The 20,740-nt window shown below is 35.5% G+C and overlaps 3 protein-coding genes and 2 long non-coding RNA genes across 5 annotated transcripts in view; 1 reads left to right on the top strand and 4 right to left on the bottom strand.

The window, feature by feature from the left end:
* The window catches only part of LOC105388275, a 251,699-nt gene that overhangs the window by 117,593 nt on the left and 113,366 nt on the right, over positions 1 to 20,740 (bottom strand). The window contains exons 14-15 of the mRNA XM_011559157.3: positions 977 to 1,088; positions 345 to 469 (exon numbers count right to left, since the gene is read on the bottom strand). Of these exons, the coding sequence (XP_011557459.3) occupies positions 345 to 469; positions 977 to 1,088 (237 nt within the window). The remainder of the gene's footprint in view (positions 1 to 344; positions 470 to 976; positions 1,089 to 20,740) is intronic.
* LOC125491223 lies at positions 1,461 to 2,609 on the top strand. Its single transcript, XR_007268193.1, has 2 exons — positions 1,461 to 2,132; positions 2,265 to 2,609. It is a non-coding gene; the product is annotated as an uncharacterized LOC125491223 (long non-coding RNA).
* LOC125491225 lies at positions 2,317 to 4,896 on the bottom strand. Its single transcript, XR_007268195.1, has 3 exons — positions 4,790 to 4,896; positions 4,092 to 4,251; positions 2,317 to 3,323 (listed from the first exon to the last, which is right to left on the bottom strand). It is a non-coding gene; the product is annotated as an uncharacterized LOC125491225 (long non-coding RNA).
* On the bottom strand, positions 11,140 to 13,868 carry LOC119694799 (juvenile hormone esterase). Its single transcript, XM_038122012.2, is given in 2 exon segments — positions 11,140 to 13,718; positions 13,771 to 13,868. A coding segment is annotated over 1 exon segment (2,256 nt). The 5' UTR covers positions 13,708 to 13,718; positions 13,771 to 13,868; the 3' UTR covers positions 11,140 to 11,451.
* LOC125491220 lies at positions 15,591 to 18,090 on the bottom strand. The gene has a single exon (XM_048632684.1). The coding sequence runs from the start codon at positions 18,006 to 18,008 to the stop codon at positions 15,705 to 15,707; it is 2,304 nt and encodes a 767-aa protein (XP_048488641.1). The 5' UTR covers positions 18,009 to 18,090; the 3' UTR covers positions 15,591 to 15,704.

Raw genomic sequence — 20,740 nt, 5'->3', positions numbered from 1 at the left:
GGCTATTAATTTAGGTAAGTAAACTCCCTTTCGATGAAGTGGACCTAATAAACACGATGGACATCCAAGGAAATTAAGCTCCGTTCAGAAAAGTCCGGTGGGGAACTTTATATAGATCACAAAAAATGGAACTCGGGACGGTAAAATTTATGTAGGTATAATTCCTAAAGAAAATAAATCAAATAGGAAAGTAGACAACGTGCGCATGAAAGATTTAAATGTAGCTCCAGTATCTCGGGTAGTATCGCTCTTCAAATGCCTCATCGGGACAGGCACTTGTGTCAAAGTAATCATGATTTAACGGAAAAGAACATTAAGCTTATTGATAAACAATGGCGGTAGACCTTGGACAGCCTAGAGCCGGCGAGGTCGGCGGCGGCTTCGCAGTGCGGGGACCGGCCATTGTAGCCCCCGGGCGGGGGTCGGGGCTCTTCCCTCTCGGGCAAACTACGCAGCGGCCACTCCGTGTCTGAAATGCGGGATGTGTTTAACAAGTATCATAATGTTAATGACACAACCGCAACCGGCTGTAAAGTACGCCTATAGGAAAGGTAATAATATATAGGTACATTATTTCCTAGTAAATTGCAAATAGCAAAATTTTTGAACTACTGATAACAAATTGAACGGCAGTACCAAATTTGGATGTTGAACACAACACGGCAAGGTTAGAAGGATATAATTCCAAGGTAAGGGGCCGTCCATTAATCGACGTGATATCAATAGTTTCTGAAACTCTTTCGCTCAGGTAAAGTATCAAAACTATTAAAAACATTTACACGATTAGTGGTAACCTAAAGGATTATGTCTAGCCTTTTTAGCCTCCTTACGTAGGGGCGCTAGTCCTTGATAGAGGCTGGCTGGTGATGATCATACGGAATCAGTAAATTGAATGAGGTTGTAAATATGGAAATTATGGTAAGTGACTAGACTGGTATGATGATTTGTCATTAGCACATAAATAGGAAGTGGCTACCTTGAATGACGCCCATGTGGTCGATTTTCACACCAGTGACGAGGCATTCGTCCCGGGATATACTGGCCAAGAGAGTGGCAATAGTGGCACCCTGCTTCACAAGCTGCGGATGCTGGCAACAACATGACGAATCTGAGTATAATCATCTGATTAGAACATCACTAAGGGCCACTTGCACCAACATATAAAATCTAGATTTAGTGTTAAATGTCGATTTAAGAAACTTCAGTCCATATAAAATTTAACACTTAATCGAGATTTAATATGTTGGTGCAAGTGACCCTAAATAATAAACCGGCTTATTGTGACAATAAGCCACAAGAGCTGAACTAAGCTAAGCGTTAGAGCTGTCTACAATGGGTATATTAATCATCATCCTATTTATAAAGTTATTTACTGGTGGACAATGACCTTTCCCAATTAGAGTGCGATCTGATCGCGATGATAGTACTAACACAAAAACACGTGTCATAGTTGGCGTAAGAAACAGCAGCCTTACTCCCAGCGATTAATAGTCGCTATCCAAAAAAGCCAATTAAAACTCAGTTGAAAAATTTAGGCCGATTCAGTTGGTACCACCACCTCGGTTTTGACTGAGCCGCGGACCAGGGACAACATAGAAAATATATCAAGAAACGACTAGTGATTATTTTTGAAACGGTAGCCGAAGTAAGCCGATATCAGGCCGATGTTGCGTTCCGTATTTCAATAGAGGTGAAAGAAAGAGATGTCGCTCTATAAAATTGTATAAGATCTTGTGTTTTTTCTCGCTCTGACAAGGAAAAAATTGGTGTGCGTTCGAAGTACTAGCGAAGCTTGAAATAAGAAATCCGTTAATCATCAGTCCATATAATGTTTTTATTTTTTCAATGTTAGTAAAATATTAATTAAAATACTTATTAAACACTAGGTTAAAGTCATCACTCATGCCATTTTTTACTTATTATTCACAAAAACTTAACTTTGTAAACGTTAAAATATGAAATTAGGGGCTTTTGAACGCATTCAAACTAAAAATCAAAATACTCTGTGAACCTGTGAAAACACTCCCTCCACTTCATTCATACAACATACAATAACAATGATAAAACAAAATTACAAATGGAATTTCCTTATTTAAATAGATATTTGTGCACTAAATACATAATAATATGACGTAAGTATAGTATTCTGATGGAGTGGTTAAGTTGCAGACTCAGATCGACTCGATTTATAAAATAGACCGATAAAATATTACGATAATTTGTTACAAAGTTATAGATATTAAACTATCAATCATTGTTTACAGAAAGAAGAAGAAGACGTTGCGTGTCACCGTATAGCCAAGGAAATATCTTGTGAAAGTTTTAACTCAAGGCGGAAATTTATTGAAAAAATACTCAACATAACCTACAATTACAGTGAAATACTGAAAATATCTTGTACCGTGATAATATTTCTGAATAATAAGTGCAAACCCATACTCTAAGATCGTGCTTTCAACCACATACTTAATACAATTCCATAATCATATCGAAATCCAAAAGTTCGTAAGTCGTAAGTGATCATAGTTTAGGTGTGTACTTATTAGACTCATGCATTGTAAACTCTATAAACGATTACTCGTAATGTATTAATCATATTAAAAGTTGAATGCGGCTGTTTTATTTTTTATTCTTTATGTTTAAAGCAGTTCTAAGAAAAAGCAGTAATAACTAGTAATAAGAGTTGTAACATTATGCATGGACCAAGTGTCTGCTTATGTAAAAACACAATGTTATCATGTAAGTAAACCCTGCTTTAAACATAAAAAATGTGTCTACCTAATCTTCATAAAGCAGATAATGCTAACACCCTGATTACACCACCAAGTAGAGCGGCCCGAGACAGTGTCCTCCGCTGAGCACTGTTAAATTGTGATCCACGGAATGGTTTAAGATCAGCCAAGAGTACTGTCTTGCCACTCTACTCAGTAGGTGATTACAAGGGTATTACATTGCAACAGGTAAAAGTAAGTATACAGGGCCTCAAGTCTGCTAAGGAATGAGGAGGATATGGTAGGTATCCATATATTAAAAGTACAACTTACAATGTTACTTATACAATTTCTTCCATGTTGCAATGTTATCATTGCCGGACTCTTAAGAAGGAATACTTCCTATCAAGCCTTTATAAATCAATAGTATCATGAATGACCTCTTAGTCAAGTGCAACATCAACATTTAAATAATGAAATGAAACATGGTTTTTGCTGTATTTTGTGTTTATTAAGTATCATATATTAAATCACATCACAATTATTATCAGTGTTCTGAAATATCAAGCATAAGCTTCTCTTCTATTAGCTAAAAAACTGCTTTCTGATTATCTGAAATAAGATAGAAATATAGATTAATAGTAATTCTATAGGTTAGGATATAATAATAATATATTGTACAGTCAGCCAAAGAGATATGTATGCCACCCCAACGCAAGCCCTTAGATATTATGACAATTGATAGGTAATATTTATGTAACATGAAAAATAAGGATAACTAATATTAAGGTAAGTAATACTTAAGTTAGTAAGTATTGATAAAATATTATTATTCCACCCATGAGGATTAAATTTTTGTTGCTGTGGTGGCATAAATATCTATTGCTGACTGTACTATCAAGGTATTGATACAACTTTATTTAGTAGATTTTCTATTCTATTCTATTCTGAGAGGTGGCGAAGCTCCTGTACGTGGCTCTCTTGAGTGGAACCTTTGTACATATCCCCTTAATTTTAGCTCAGCCAGCCTAGCTCTCGAGTAAAATGGAGCAACAAGCCTGGGTGTTCCAATAGCTGAGATAGGCGTTCTGTTGGTCCAAGAATAGATAGTCTTGTTTCTGTAGTAGGTGGAGATTGAGCCAGCATAGGTATATTTTTTTAACTACAAAAGATACCCACCGCAGCACTACAGTTTAATCCTAAGGTACTTAGAAAACAGATGAATCAAATAATATTTTATAGATATAGAATCTAGATAAGCAAGCCAAGTAAATTATTTTTCATACTGTCAGTGCATCATAAAATTAAAGTGTTTGTGCTAGGGTAGTATTTCATATCTTTTTTGCTACAAATAAATTGAAATCAGCTTAAGTGACTTACTCAGTAGCAGAATGATATGCCAATTTAGTTTCTTATGTAGGTATTAACTTCATAAGATCTTAATACAACTTGTTGTTAAGTAGGTACTTCACATAGGCACTTGAATATTTAGTCTTGGTTATAAATTCCAGTCTGGAGCCAGTTGCAACGCAGTAAAAACCTACAAATACCAAAATTCTGGTTAGTAGATATCATGGGGTTTAGGTTACAGACATTATGATAGTATAGGAAGGTTTATCTTATTATTATTATTAGTAGGTATATATTGTTAGCCACTGGACTTAGCTGGAGCGAGACCAGACATAGGTGGTTTTAACATAGATAGGTGGCAGATTTTATGACACCTCTGGGGTGCCATAGGACTACAACAATGGTAAAAGAAGGTTTGTCTTTGTTTTGAAGCATATTTCCTTTAAGGCTTCTTCTTCATGCCTTAAGAACATGAGAGTTAAGGCGGTCATCCACTGGCGAGGCGACGGTATAGATTGTTGGCTTGTCGAATCTCGTTGGTGATCCATTAGCGAACCAAACAGTCTACTCTCATCATTGGCAAAGTCGTGGCGTGCTTTTTGTAACATCGTTGGAGGTTTTTTAGACCGCGGACTTAGAGGTTATTGGAGGTTTTGCTCGCGAATGGATCACCGCCTTTAGTTGAAGAAACTTTTACATGTACCTCTATTATGTTCGTGGATACTCACCTTATTTGTTACGCTCAAATCAGCTAGTTTCATGAAGCTAAAGTCTTCAATCAAATTGTCCGTCAACTCCTTTAAATATGCTTTAAATGTCCAGGGAGACTGGTTTGCAATCCTCACGTATCCTCAATTACTACTTTCACATCACTTTGTAGGTGTAATTACAGGCTCTTTTTCTTACAAAAATAGGAAAAAATAGCCATTGTAATGGCTTTGCGTTGCAAGAATAGGAACTTTTTTCAAAGAGGCGTTGAGTCGCAACTTTGACATATAATCTACTCTGTGTGCTGAGCTCATGATGAGCTCGTGGTGCAAATTTCTAGCTTAGTAACGCTATAATTTTCACTGAACGGTTTGCGTGACGTCATAACACAATGAGCCGCAAAAATGTGCGGTGGGAGTGCGAAATCAGCGATCTTGTTGAAATCGATTCAGCCACTCATCGCTGGGAGTAAGGCTGCAGAAAGTTCCGTTCCAATTCACATCTCCGTTTTAACTTACCTAACAGACGCTCATGATTTTTACTAAAATCACATCGACTCGCTGCATACTATGTAATATATAATATATGTAAAGAAAAATAATAATTTTCTTTATGGTTGTTTATGTCATCAAGACAGATGGCAGAAACATGGAAGTTGAAGTTTAGTGTAATAGTGAAAAATTTTATTGTATGTTTTATTTAAAATATAGGAGCTACATAATAATTCTATAACGAACATTTAATGTCGTTTCTTTGATTTACAGGTGAGAAGTGTTTTAGTTATTAGTTTATTAGTTTAAGCATTTCATATTATTATATTTTGTAATGAAAAATAAAACTTTGATTTACAGAGCAACACATTGTGTTTGATTAGATTTATATGGCTCCTGCAAATGAAATAACATTATAAAACGACATTATTGTTTACAAAAATGGAAAAATTGAAATTTGAATTTACAATATTACCTGGAGGAACTGATGAAAAATCTAATATTTGCTGTGTCACCTCAATATCGACGGAAAACAATGACACATATAAAATCCCGGACGAATATCAACCGGTCAGTTTTCACAAAGAACTACGAGAAAGTAGTGTTTTTACCAAAATAAAGAATACTCTAACAAAAAGACACCAAACGAGAAGAGTATGGATTACTATGACCAAGGAATTAGAGAAAATTTATAGAGATGAAGAAGGAAATTTTCAGTTCGAAGGAATATTTCTAGAAGAGATTAATAAAGTAGAATATAAACATGAACAAAATACAACAGAAAAGTTCGAAAATAAAACTCAGGAAAACAAACCTAACCTAAAAAACATAGCAGAGAGATTTATATTAGAAAAGTTTACAAGCAAAAATACAAATGCAAACTATTGGATAGATGTTTTTGAAAAAGAATGCGCTCGCTTTGATGTAAACACTGATGAAATGAAAATAGAAATATTAAGATTGTTTATGGACAGAAGTTGTGCAGATAATGTATAGCTCAAAAAAAACCGACTTCAAAAAACCACTAAAATGTAAGAAATAATTTAAGGTTTACACAAATTCTACTCGTATGTGACAGTACAAATATACCTAAGCAGGAACTGTTCTCTTTTGATGTTGGTGCGGTGACAAAGTAATCTGAAGAAATATGGCACCAACTTCAAAAAAGAACAGTTCCTGCTTAGGTATATTTGTACTGTCACATACGAGTAGAATTTGTGTAAACCTTAAATTATTTCTTACATTTTAGTGGTTTTTTGAAGTCGGTTTTTTATTTTTTTTAATTATTATTTTATTTTATAGTTTTTAGTTTATTTGCAATATTTTTCAATCAAAAGTAAGGTGCAAATTATACCAAAAAGTCCTACTAATCAATACGAATCATTCAAGCCTAAACACGAAGTAGTTGCTATATACCGTTGAGGAGTTCCCCTGACTGCCTTCCGTTTCCATCATCAGATCAGCTCAAGGTCACCATCATTTTTTTTTGTTATAAGAACTATATTTACATTCTTAATTTCATTAGAATCGGTTAATATGTGCCCAAAATGGAAATTCATACCCTGTTTTTACCCCTTTACCCACCCTTGGGGGTGAGATAAAATTCTGAAAAAAAAATGGGACCACCTGGGAGCTCAACCCAATACAACAAAAAAAGAATTTTCAAAATCGGTCCATAAACGGCGGAGTAATCGGTGAACATACATAAAAAAATATATAAAAAAAAAAAAAAGATCCCGACGAATTGAGTACCTCCTTCTTTTTTTGAAGTCGGTTAATGATAAATTAACATTAAACTCTGCTTGGGCTACTTGGAAATGCATGTTTTGTGAAACATTCGCTAACAAAGGATGGAGTCTTGTCACATACGCACTACTATATAAATATAAAGAAGGATCTTTATTAGACTACGCAATGAGAAAAGAGAAGCTGATTCTAGAAATGAGGAGATCTATTGATTCTGGTACATTGATAGATTTGATTGCTACAGGTCTACCACCGTTTATTCTTAACAAGATAGACAGAGAAGCATTAAACAACACCATAGATTTGTTTAATGAGATAAGGAAGCATGAATATATGATAAACAAAAGAAGTTTTGTAACAAGTAAGAAACCAGTATATACCGTATATAGTAGCCAACCAAGAACAAATCTTCTTCTTTCGGTGCCATATCCTAGCGGATGTCGGCGATCATCATGCAAAATAATTTTCTATTTTGTGCCATTCTTTTGAGTGTGGCAATGTCCTTTGATCCGGTCCATGTCTTTATGTTTTCAAACCATGATGTTCTTGGCCTTCCTCTTCCTCTTTTCCCTTCAATTTTCCCTTCTATAATATTTTGAATTATTTGATATTTAGAATTTCTGTAAATATGTCCAAAATATGCAATTTTCCGTTTCTTAACTGTTGTCATTAATTCAAGGGTTTTGTTCATAGTTTTTAATATTCTTACATTTGATACTTTATCTGTCCAGGAGATTTTTAGTATTCGCCTGTATAGCCATATTTCAAAGGCATTAAGTCTATCTATTATTGATTTATTTAGTGTCCAGGCTTCGGCACCATACAGCAAAATTGACAGAACATAGCATTTAACTAATCTCCATCTGAGTTTTAGGTTAATATCTTTATTAGTATAGATTGATCCCATTTTCAAAAACGCACTTCTAGCTATTTCTATTCTGGTGCGTATCTCCATCTCTGGGTCCCATTTTTCATTTAGCCAACAACCAAGATATCTGTACCTTTTTACTCTTTCTATGGGTTTTCTGTTAATATACAATGGTTCACTTTCTATGTTTGATTTACTGACAATCATAAATTTTGTTTTAGATATATTAATACGTAATCCAAATTGTTCAAATTTTGTGTTAAGTAGTTCTAAAAGTTGTTCTAATTCTTGTTTACTCTCTGCCAATATTGCTGTATCGTCCGCGTATCTTAAATTGTTAATTAATGTTCCATTAACTTTAATTCCTATATTAATATCGTCTAGTGCTTCTTGAAATATAAACTCTGAATATAAGTTAATAATAATAATAATGTCCTCCTAGCCGAAATTCTAGCCTAGAGATATAAGTTAAATAGTGCAGGTGACAGTATACAACCCTGTCTTACCCCTTTTTGTATCTTTATATCTTTTGGATCTTTCTGACCAGTTTTGATATGAGCTGTTGATTCCAATACAAGTTTTTCAGAAAGCGTTTGTCTTTCCCATCAATGTCGGTTCTCTTTAGCATTTCTATTAACTTGTTGTGTTTGACATTATCAAACGCCTTTTCGAAGTCTATAAAGCATATGTAAACGTTTTTCTGATGTTCTAAGCATTTCTGAACCAGTACTTGTATTGATACCAGCGCTTCTCTTGTTCCCAAACCGTTTCGAAAACCAAATTGTGTAGAGCTAATGTTATTGTCAATTCTACTGTATATTCTTTGATGAATTACTTTGAGCATTATCTTGAGGGCATGACTCATTAAGCTGATTAATCTGTAATCGCTACAAGTTTTCGCATTAGGTTTTTTTGGAAGGGGGAGGAAATTTGAGCAAAGCCAGTCCCTTGGTATCGTCCCAGACTCATAAATAATATTAAAGAGTTTCACTAGAAGTTTAATGTTGTTGTCGTCTAATAGTTTAAGAATTTCTACGTGTACTCCATCAGGTCCCACTGCTTTTCCGCTTTTCATACTTCGGATTGCCTTTTCAATTTCCACTTTTATGATAGGTGGCCCCTCTAAGTTGTTATTTGGTTCTTCAGTCATGGAGTGCCTTTCATCTTTAAACAGCGTTTCAATGTAATGTTCCCATGTTCTTCCCCTTTCGTCTTTATCAAGAATAAGTTTGTTTTGATCATCATAGAGTTTACTTTTTATATTTCTTCTATTAGTTTTTGTGAAATCTTTAACTTTCTTATGTAAGTTAAGACTATCGTGTTTTTTTTCCAAGTCGTCTATTTCAATGCATTTATTTTCCAAGTATTTATCTCTTTCTTCTCTTATTTTTGTTCTTATCATTATGTCTATTTCTTTATATTTCTTTGTATTTAACCCCTTGTAGCTTCGTCTTTCCTCCATTAATTTCAAAATTTCTTCTGTAATCCATTCCTTTTTACTGGTCTTTTTTCTGTATCCTAATTGTTCTTTAGCAGTTGTTAGGAATGTTTGTTTTAGTTTATCCCAAATAGTCTCCAAGTTATCGCTATTAATAAATTCTTGGTCTGTGCCACAAATTTTGTATAATTCATTATTTAAATGTCCAGTGGTTTTATTTCTTATTTCAGGCTGTTTGAGTTTCATTATGTCTATAGTGCCAATATTTAATGTTGGTTTTTGAACTTTTTTTAGTTTTAATTGAATTTTTGCTACTAGGGGATTATGGTCTGACCCAATATCGGCTCCTGGATAAGTTTTGACATTTAATAATGAGTTTCTAAATCTTGAGTCTATTAAAATGTAGTCTATTTGATTTCTAATGATATGATCGGCATTGTCTTGAGGTGAGGTCCATGTGTATAATCGTCTAGGTGGATGTTGGTACCATGTATTTGTTACAATGAGATCATTCTCTTCGCAAAACTGAAGCATTCTATCCCCTCTGTTGTTTCTATCCCCAACACCAAAAGACCCAACTGTATTGCCAGCTGCACCTTTTCCAATCTTAGCATTAAAATCTCCTAAAATAATTACTATTTCCAGGGATTTAATACTTTTTAGGATTTCATCAATTTCTTTATAAAATATTTCTATTTCTTCATCTTCCGAGTCTTTTGTCGGTGCGTACACTTGGAGAATATTTATATTGAATGGTTGTCCACTAAACTGTAATAGCATGCATCTTTCAGAGAAGGGAAGAAAATTGGTTACATATCTCGCGAGTTCTTTCTTAACTAAGATTCCGACGCCATGATGGTGATCTTTTTGAGAGGCAGGGTTACCCGAGTAATAGAGCGTAGCGTTGTCTTTTACATATGTTCCATTATCTGACCATTTAATTTCGCTTAAACCCATGATATCAATATTAAGTCTTGTCATTTCTTGAATAGTGTTTTCTAATTTACCTGGTTTCTGGAGGCTTCTAACATTCCACGTTGCCATTTTTAAGTTTCTTCTTGTTAAATTTAACCTTCTATTCGCATTTTCTTCACCGGTAGCAGATTTTTCATCATTAGGCCCGGCACCTAGATGACGCCGAACGCTAGTCGGATTGCATGGCGGGCCTTCTCTATTTGTTGTACTTTGCATGATAATTTTCTTAGGGCAATATTTAGTGCAGTGGGGCCCCACGTCCTTCTACACCTGGCAGTAACTCTCTTGGAGAGCTGTGGACGCCGTCGTTGAACCAAAGAGGTACGCCACCATCCTTTTTGGATCACCCTGCCTAATGATCCAGATTTTGAATCCAACGAGACCTAGCTCCGTCAATATCTACGGGTAGCCAATCGCTGGGGGTTTGCCTCTTCCGCTCGTTCCGCCGTACCAATGGATACCATTTCCGCCTTCGCGACCGTTGAGGACTTCACACGTAACCCTGGGCAGGGGTCCATGTTATACCCCATGGAACTGGGTCCCCACCCGAACTCTGTCACCGTCTCACTCCGGCCTACTGAAGTGAGGGGTGTCCAGCCCCGCGACGAGGACGCGCCGGGTGGGAATTTAAGACATTAACGCCATATTAACACGTTATACAAAAGGATTACACTTCCCTTTTCGAGACTTTTCATACCATGAATGAATATTTTAAGTATAGCTTCGTATCTTTAAAATTAATATTTTTAATAGAAATAACTTAACCAGTAGTATCTATGACCAGTCATACGTTAAAATAAAAAGAGAGTATAGTAAAACTAACTTATCTGGCTTACTGATGGCATTTTTGTAATTGCTTTTAGCAAAATTTTATTATACCTACCTAATCCAAGCTTGGTGACTAAAATAAATAAATTCTTCTAATACATAAATTAATTTGTTAGGGTGGATCAGATAAGTTAGTGTCACTATACTCAAGAATGTAATAGATTAAGCCCCAATTTCTCCATAGTCGGTTATGTAACCGACAGGGATTGATTTATAAATTAAATATCTCCATAAAAAGTTCTTGACAGATGTGTCAAAAGTAAACCACTACTACCTGGTTATGCTCTAACCGAGAACGGAGAAATTGGCACTAAACTGTACCTACTTCAAGGATATTTACTTCTTGCCACCGAGTGATTCGAAAAAGTTGACGAATTTGTTGACACCAATATTCTTAGGCAAATCATCTTCTGGTGGGTCGTTTGCTCTGATCACGTCTTTAGGAGCACCATTAGCTTTGACAGCCATTTTAATTTCGTTGGACGTTCTTAATGGAGCTTTGTCCAAATATCCGTTGCCATTTTGGTGAATCTTCGCATTCCCATTCTGGTATTCCTTCGCTATTTCTGTCACTTTCGGCCCTTGTATTTCTTCTGCTACTATTTTGACTTCTTCCTTCAGAGGCGATACTTCTACAATTGGTTCCGGTTCTTCAACAACTTCTGGTTTCACTTCTTCAAGTAATGTTTCAGATGCAGTGACTGATTCAACAATGTCTGGTTTTACTTCTTCTTGATTTTCTGATTCAGTGACTGTTTCAATAATTTATTCAGATTTGGTAACTATTTGTACTACTTCTTCAGTTTCAGTCACAATTCCATTTGTGTCGGTAACATATTCTTGTTCATCCACATTGTTAGCATTAGGTTCTGACTTAGGATCATCTTCTACTGTTTCTGTCTCAACATTTTCTTCTTTTACATCTACTGTCTCTTGTTTTTCATCTACTGTCTCTTGTGTTTCATCTACTGGTGTCACTTGTTCTACTGCTATGTCGTTTTTGATGGGTTCTTCCCAGATTTTGAAGTATTTGCTGTAGAGCTCCTCCCAGAATTCCATCTTTTCTTTGTCAGGGTTCGTGTCCAGTGATAGTTCAGAACCTAGTTTCAAGTAGTAGAGGTTGTCTTTGGTCACTGGCTGCCAGTTGACGGTTATGAAGTGGTTCTCTTCGGGGGTAGGGTTTCCTCTCTTAGCAAAGTTGGTCCAAAGCCTCAGCATGCGTTCCCTCATCTTCACATCAGCCGCCGTCGGCTCCACATCATTCTGAAGCACATTCTTGAACAAATACCCCAACTCGTCCATGTGGCTGGCGTGCTTCAACCCCAGACTTGTCAACAGCTTCCCATGGACGTTTAACTCCCCAACGTAGTCAAACTTGAAGTAAAAGATCGGCTTCTTGGATACATTGATCAGATATTTTACATAGCGGTGGGTGTCGATGTTGATTAGTTTGTCTGATAAAAGTTGGTAGTATTCCGTCAAGTGTTCCACCCCCGTGTGGCCGTCTTTGAAGTAGAGGCTCTTGATTTTTTCAGCGACAGCTAAAGACTCTTCGGAGTTTCGCTTCAAGCTCAAGTTGTCAGGAATGAAGATTTGGAAGTCTTCTGGCGTATGGCCGAGCATGAATTCGAGAGTGGTCGAACCAATCATGATCGGGATTTCGGCTGTTCGGCCGGACGTTAGCAGGTCTATGAAAGGTTCGGTCAAAGTCGCTTCGACTCCTGGGAATTCTTTCTCGACTACCGGAGCGAAGATTGAGAACGCTTTTTCGTAGAACAGTTCTGGTGGAGCCAATTTGCTGTTGGCTACAACCAGGTCTTTCACCGGCGTTGTTGACAGAAACTCCAATATGTCTTCGTAGTCTTCCGACTCGCATCCAAGGGTTTTAGCCAAAGCTTTAGCGTTCTCCAAAGGAGTCTTTTGGAACGCCCATCCGTTCAATCCAGTACCAGACTGTATAATCGCCTTGCTTATAAGGTTCTTGGTCAGCGGACTAGCAGTTAACAGGCTGACTGCAACCCCACCGGCGCTCTCTCCGAAAACGGTCACATTTCCAGGATTCCCGCCGAAGTTTTGAATGTTATCCTTAACCCATTTGACCGCCTGCACTATGTCTTTTAGACCGGCATTTCCTGGCACTTCTGGGGTGTTTAAACAGAGGAAGCCTAGCGGTCCGCATCTGTAGTTTAACGTCACAACCACCACATCCCTGTCTACCAAATAATCTGGCCCATACAGCGAGGTGTTTCCTGAGCCCCATTTGAACCCTCCTCCATGTATAAAGACCATGACGGGAAGGAACTCTCCGTCCAGATTGGGAGTGTATACGTTGAGGAACAGATAGTTCTCGTCCCCGATGTATTCTTTGTGGAAAAGGGGGTCTATCTGTGCGCTGACGTTGCCCTCGGCCGTGGCCTCGCGGACGCCCTCCCATGGCTCCACGGGTTGCGGTGCCTTAAACCTCAAACTACCCAGCGGCGGCTTGGCATACGGTATGCCCTGGAAGCTGTAGTACGCCTTCCCGTCAGCAGCTGACACCAGGCGGCCTTGCAGAGAGCCCTGCTGCACCGACACCACCGGAGCGTCTGACATCCTGCCTCCCCTCATTTCATCTAAAAATTCGTTTACAGCTAGGGTCATCATAACTACGTTTTCGTTTGTAATATCGTTGATAAATCCTTAATTTACTATATTGCACTGAGTTGTATTTGTTTTAAAACCGCAACCCGGCTACCGCACTCGTGACCTCGGTAAAGTAACAAGAACAAATAATGAACAGAAACCATGCAAAAACTGCGAAAGGCTAAACAAAGGAACTCGATACCATTCCGAAGACACATGCTGGTTTAAGCAAAGAATAGAAGAGGCAGAAAAGAGAGGTAATTTTAAACATGTCAACAACACCATGATTGAAACAGAATTGAATGAAACGTATGAAAAAAACGAGTAGTAACACCACTAATTAAAGTCGAACTTACAGTTAACAATGCGTTGAGAGTTAATGGAATTTATGATACGGGCTCAAATGTGTCCCTAATAAACTCGAAACTATTGAAACTAAAAGGAGAAGGAAATAATTTGAACGAAGCTAATCTTACAACAATTAGTGGTGTTATAAAGGCAAACGGTTTGACTAACTTAAAAATAAAGATCATGGATATAGAAGAAAATGTCGATATATATGTCATTAATGAAAAACAATTCAAATATGACTTTTTAATCGGATTAGACTTGATAAAAACGTACAAACTCATACAAACAGAAGAATTAAAAATTTTACAAATAAAAGAAGATAAAGAAGAAGATTACATGATGTTAAAGAAACCAAATGAAACTAAGTCATTGAATGAAGGAAACGAGATTGAAATAAATTTTAATGAACATGTAAAAGAAGAGGATTTTGAAGTGAAAGTGGAGCATTGAAAAGGAAATGAGAGGACAATAATCAATGAATTAATTGAAAAGTATCAAACTGTGTTTGCAAAGCATAAATTCGATATTGGAGTAGTCAATGGTTATGAAGCTAGAATTGACTTATTAGTAGATAAATACTGTAGCAAAAGGCCTTATAGATGCACAGTTGAAGATAAAAAAGAAATAGAACAGCAGATAGGAAAATTGTTAGACAACAAACTGATAGAAGAGTCATATCGCACATGACAATCCGAACCGTCATATCTTGAAAAATGCAGTTTCGAGATATCGCGTTTTGAAAGTTTGATGCCTCATAATTCATAGAGTAATTCATAAATTGCATTTTTTAATTATTTTATTTGTAGTTTAACTCTTTGTTAATAATAATATATCGTTAAATCACTCCTACATAATTAAATTTTACTTTTACAAGATATTATCTGAGGGCGTCCGAACATAATACGGTTTTGCTTGTCAAAATTTTTATTGTTTTACGAACATATGACGGTATATATAGCCCGTTTTTTTACTACCTTAATTTGTCCTATGTTAAGATAATACACATGATTTTTGTTATTGTATGTAAAATAAAATAATACAAAGGGTTATAAATAAAAATATTATTTAGAAAATCAGTCTTTTATTGACACATTCATGAGTCATTATCATTATTAATTAAATTTAAAAACAAAATAACAAAATACTAATCACATTTTTCAAAAAAAACAAAAAAACATTATTGTTCTTAAACAAAATTATTAAAAAATGATTTTAAACTTGAGTGAGTACACAGTAGACACCATCAGCTTGGTTAATCATTTTAATCAATTAATTATAAGGAACTTTGTAGTTTCATAAACTTTCAGTAAAAATAGACCTAAATTAGGCACTAAAAACTATCAGTTCAAGATTCAAAATCACATAGTTATAAAAATAAATGTTTAGAAAATCAGTCTATTATTGACACATTAATCAGTCATTATTATAATTATTTTAGAAAAATTAAATCCAAAAAAAGAAACCACACTTCTAAAAAAATAACTAAAAACATTATTTCTCTTATCTTAAACTACTTATTTAAAAAAATACAGTCTTAAACTCTTAAGTGAGTAGGTAGATACAATCAGCTTGGTAAATTATGGTAAAAAGGTAATCTGCAAGTATTATAAATACCATTACAAACTATTATAAAAGTCATTATAAGTTTTTGGAATATGGTTCTTGTCAAAGAGTTTCATGAGATCACGTTTCTTTTTCTCACTAATAGCGATTTTTTCGGTGTATGCTTGTTCCAGATTGTCAGGAAAGTCGTAGGTCTTGGTTCTAGTGTTGTGTTTTCTGATTTCTACACGTTTAAATTCCGGATCAGCGAATGACGTTTTTACGTGGAACGTAAAAGGATCATCTTTCCGAACTTGAATTATTTTAACCGTGGATATTTTGATAGTATCATGGTCCGTAGTACGAGAGTAATTGCTTCCGATTTGTTCAGTCAATTTCTTTATTTCGCAAAAATCAGTGTGGTCCAACTCCTCCACTTTATAATAGGGTGGGTTTTTCTTGGCTAATTTAATTAACGACACGTACTGTTGGGGACTGAAGATTGAATCAATTTTCAACGCTCTTTTTATTTGTTTCTCAATTACTGAATGAACTGTATCTCCTTCATTCTGTGTGTGACCTTTGATCAGAAACTTATGTGTCACGCTTTTGATTTTAAGTTTATTTACCGCAAACAAATACAGAGCTATCATAAATTTGTTCTTCTGTTGTCCACAACAGTTATCTGAGTAGAAGACAATCTCCAAATCATCTGTATTCGCATCTTCTGCCTTCTTTGACAGATACTTCCAGACACAAGATCCAATTTCAGTTACTCCACGGTTTCCTTCACCTTCGTGCCATACAAAACAAGTTGTTTTTTTTGTTTGAAGTTTTGTTACAGTAAAATTGTATGTTGCCAATTTAGAAATGTAGTAAAATAATGAAAGATCGCCTTTTGGGCTTGTGAGAACTGCTTGCAAGTCATAGCATGCAACTACGTATTTTTCATTACTCTTAACCTTGTCAGCAGCCTTTTCTTCTCTGCTTAGTTTTTTTTCTTTCAAATGAGTTTCGTATTCCTCTTGCATAGCTAGTTGTTCTTCTTTGTTGCTGTTTTCATAGGACACACATAGTTCGCATCGATCTTTTTTTGGCACAAAGAATGAGATATTGAATTCAGTGTGGAAGATACTACAGAACGTACTTTTAGACACGTGTTTTTTGGAATTAGCTACGCAATGTGCTTTGTAGTCATTGAAAATGTCATTTAGTGTCTTACCGCCTTCTATATATTCACGTGTGGTCTGTGCCCGTAGATAATGACTCTCAATACGTGGTATAGCGTTGATAAAGTCATGAGCTTCTTGTCGCTCATCCAAAAGCTTTGTTTTTTGGTGTTTACCTCTCAAATCTTGGGTAACGTAGCCATGTTTAGTTACTTTATCCCTGACTGTTGCAATCACTCTATCATTTATATCCAAAGTAGCTTTAAAGAACTCCTTGCAAACTCTAATTTTTTTCGAGTTTACTTCAAAGTAGAATGCATAGTTTGGACACCTCTTTTTTGTATTATTGTCGCATTTATCACACTGTTTTTTTGCATTTGCCACCGTCTCTGTGGAGTACAAAATAAAATCTTTTTGCCTCGTACTATCACCTAGGCCCCAATATTTATCAAAAATCTCTTGCCTTTCCTTTTCATTCACCTTTTCAATACATTTAAACCTGCATTTTGTGCATGGTGGTTTCATCGATCTAGCTTCAACTTTTTCTTTTTTATAATTCGTATATTCTTGCCCTGTATTGCGCTTTCTCTTCATAGCTTCCCTTGACGTTTCTTTGTGTGTTTTTTTTGACTTAGATGTCGAAATGGCAGACATAGAAAATGGCCTATGCTTCGAACAATCTCGGCTAGCACATGCGTCTTCGTAATAAGCGGTGCATAGAAAGCTTTGGCATGAAGTGCATGTTGTTACCACATCGCCAGAGCAAAGTAAATATTCACATTTCTGTAAGCAAGGATCCGGGCATGCGAGGGTTCGGGAATGAGATGCGCAGGTCACATGTGAAGGGTTTACTGCTGGTGTATTTTGTTGCATCAATAGGTCATTTAGTTCCAGATTCATTAGACACTCACTGCTTGTATCATGTTTTGAGCAGTCGTTGGCAAAAGCAGGGTCTTCAAAATGATTCCAACATAAAAAACTATTACATTTAAAGCAAGCGGAAAATACCTCGGAACTGCAATTGGCGTACTCGCAACGTTGGCGTTGTTGTTCAACAATATTCGGCGAACTTGAACGGGGTCCCTCATACTCTTCCACGGGCTTATAGGAAGGGTCAACCACTTCATCGTCGCAGTCTTCCTCTGAAGACTCAGGTTCGATAGGGATTGCTGCCAAAACTAGCTTAGCTGCACGTTTATGTAACTTCATGATTTTTACTACAACAAAAACATACAATGAATTATTAAAAATAAAACCGACAAAACAGTATTATTAAACTTATGACATAGTTTTTTTTCTGATAAAACTGGCTAAACAGTATTATCTTGACAAAACCGTTAGTTAAACCATCACAAAAAAAAACATAATACAATCGATTATGTAAAAATAAAATAATAAAACAGGCAAGACCGTATTATCTTGATATAAGTATAAGAAAATGATACAAAAAAAATAGGCAAAATAGTATTATAAGCATCATAATACGTTTTTGCTTACTCACATTTGGCGTTTTCCGTAAAAATATGGCACAACACTTCTATTATCTGGAAATACAACGCGTGACACGTCCGCTCCGGATGTGGCCGGCGAGCCAACTAATTATGTGACGTTTTGTCAAACTGGAATGCGCGCACGTCACAACATGCAAAACAGTCGTACAACGCCATCTCTCGGCCCAGGAATGAGCTAGAAATACGACTGTTTTACCAGATTGTAGGAAATTACCTCTAGAATTCAAATTTGAAATAAAAAAAAAACTATTTTTTCAATATATGACGGTTCGGATTGTCACGTGCGATATAGTCCATTTGCTGCACCGGTTACATAAGCGTTTAAAAAAGAAGATAATAAGAAATCAAGATTATGCATTGATTTCAGGGATTTAAATAAAATTGTTGTGCCCCAGGCTCAGCCATTCCCTCTGATAGACGACCTAGTTACAAAGACAAGGAACTGCAAAGTGTATACTACGCTTGATGTAAATTCTGCATTTTGGTCTATCCCTTTACGCATAGAAGATAGAATGAAAACACAAGTTTTGTTACACAAGATGGACATTACCAATGGAACTGTCTACCATTCGGTCTGAAAACATCACCAGCAATTTTTCAAAGGGTGTTAAGTAACATACTAAGAAAGTATAAACTAACCGATTTTGCTGTTAATTTTATCGATGACATATTGATATTTTCGAAAGATTTTGATGAACATATACAACACTTGACTCAATTATTGGAAGCAATAAAAACTGAAGGTTTCAGACCAAAATTTACAAAATGTACATTTGCTTCAGACAAAGTAAAATACTTGGGACATATTATACAAAATAACTCAATTAAACCAGTGACAGATAATTTGAGATCAATCAAAGAATTTCCGATACCGAAAAATCCGAAAAACATCAGACAGTTTCTGGGTAAGATAAATTTCTATCACAAACACATACCAAATAGTGCAGTAATATTGGACCCACTACATAAGTTACTAAGGAAAAATGAAAAATTTGTTTGGTCGGAGAAATGCCAAAAATCATTCGATTTAATCAAACAGATTTTATGCTCAGAGCCAGTTTTAGAAATATATGACCCAGATTTACCGATAAACATTTACACGGATGCTTCATTGGAAGGTGTTGGAGCCATTTTTAAACAAATACAACCTGACGGACAAGAAAAACCAGTAGCATACTTTTCAAAAAAGTTAAATGAAGCACAAAAAAAGAAGAAGGCGATTTATTTAGAATGTCTTGCTATTAAAGAAGCAATAAAATATTGGCAATATTGGTTAATGGGGAGGTCATTCACACTATACACAGACCACAAGCCGCTAGAAAATTTAAATCTTAAGTCCAGAACAGACGAAGAATTAGGTGATTTGACATACTACATATCACAATATGATCTGCAAATAAAATATGCGCCAGGAAAACAAAATTTAGAAGCTGACTGTTTAAGTAGAAATCCTGTATTAGAATCGAATGAGAATCTGGACGAACAACTAAAAGTTGTAAATTTAATCAACTATGAAGAAGTTAAAGCGGATCAGAAAGAAAACAAGGAAATACAAGATAATATAACAAGATTGAATAAAAATAAAGGAATATACGTTAAAAGAAGAAATGAAAAAGATAAAATAATACTTACTGAAGATTTAAGTATAAAGCTCATTAAAAAAGTACATGAATATTTATGTCATATTGGGATTGTACAAATGGAGAAAACAATTGGTTCAATTTATACAGCGAAGAATTTAACGAAAAATATTAAGGAAGTTTGCAGAACATGTGAAATATGTATAAGAAATAAAACAAGAGGTTTTCCCAAATACGGATTTTTATCACATCTTGGACCAGCCAAAAAACCATTCGAAATCGTATCTATAGACACAATTGGTGGATTTGGAGGAAGCAGATCAACAAAAAAATATCTACATTTACTGGTCGATCATTTTTCCAGATACGCATTTATTTTGACATCTAAAACGCAAAGCGCAAATGATTTTATCAAACTTCTTAAGAATGTAACAGAGACGGAGAACATTGGTATGCTGCTCACAGATCAATATCCAGGAATAAATTCAAAAGAACTCAAGAACTTCTTAATTGAACAGCACATACCTATCGTATTCACGGCAGTAAATGCACCGTTCTCTAATGGTTTAAACGAGAGATTAAATCAAACACTAGTAAATAAAATTAGATACAAATTAAATGAAACACAAGGAAAAAAGACATGGACAACGATAGCACAAGATTGCGTAAATAAATACAATAATACATGCCATACAGTAACAGGTTTTTCACCAAGTTACATTTTATACGGTACAGATGTGACCATTTTACCAGAAGAATTAAAATCTGAAAAAACACATATTGACTGGATGAAAGATAAAAAAATAGCATTTGAAAATACGATGAAATCACATAACTATAATAAATTGTT

This window comes from Plutella xylostella, chromosome Z (assembly GCF_932276165.1).
Source record: "Plutella xylostella chromosome Z, ilPluXylo3.1, whole genome shotgun sequence".
NCBI lineage: Eukaryota > Metazoa > Arthropoda > Insecta > Lepidoptera > Plutellidae > Plutella > Plutella xylostella.
This window is presented reverse-complemented; position numbering and strand designations above follow the sequence as displayed.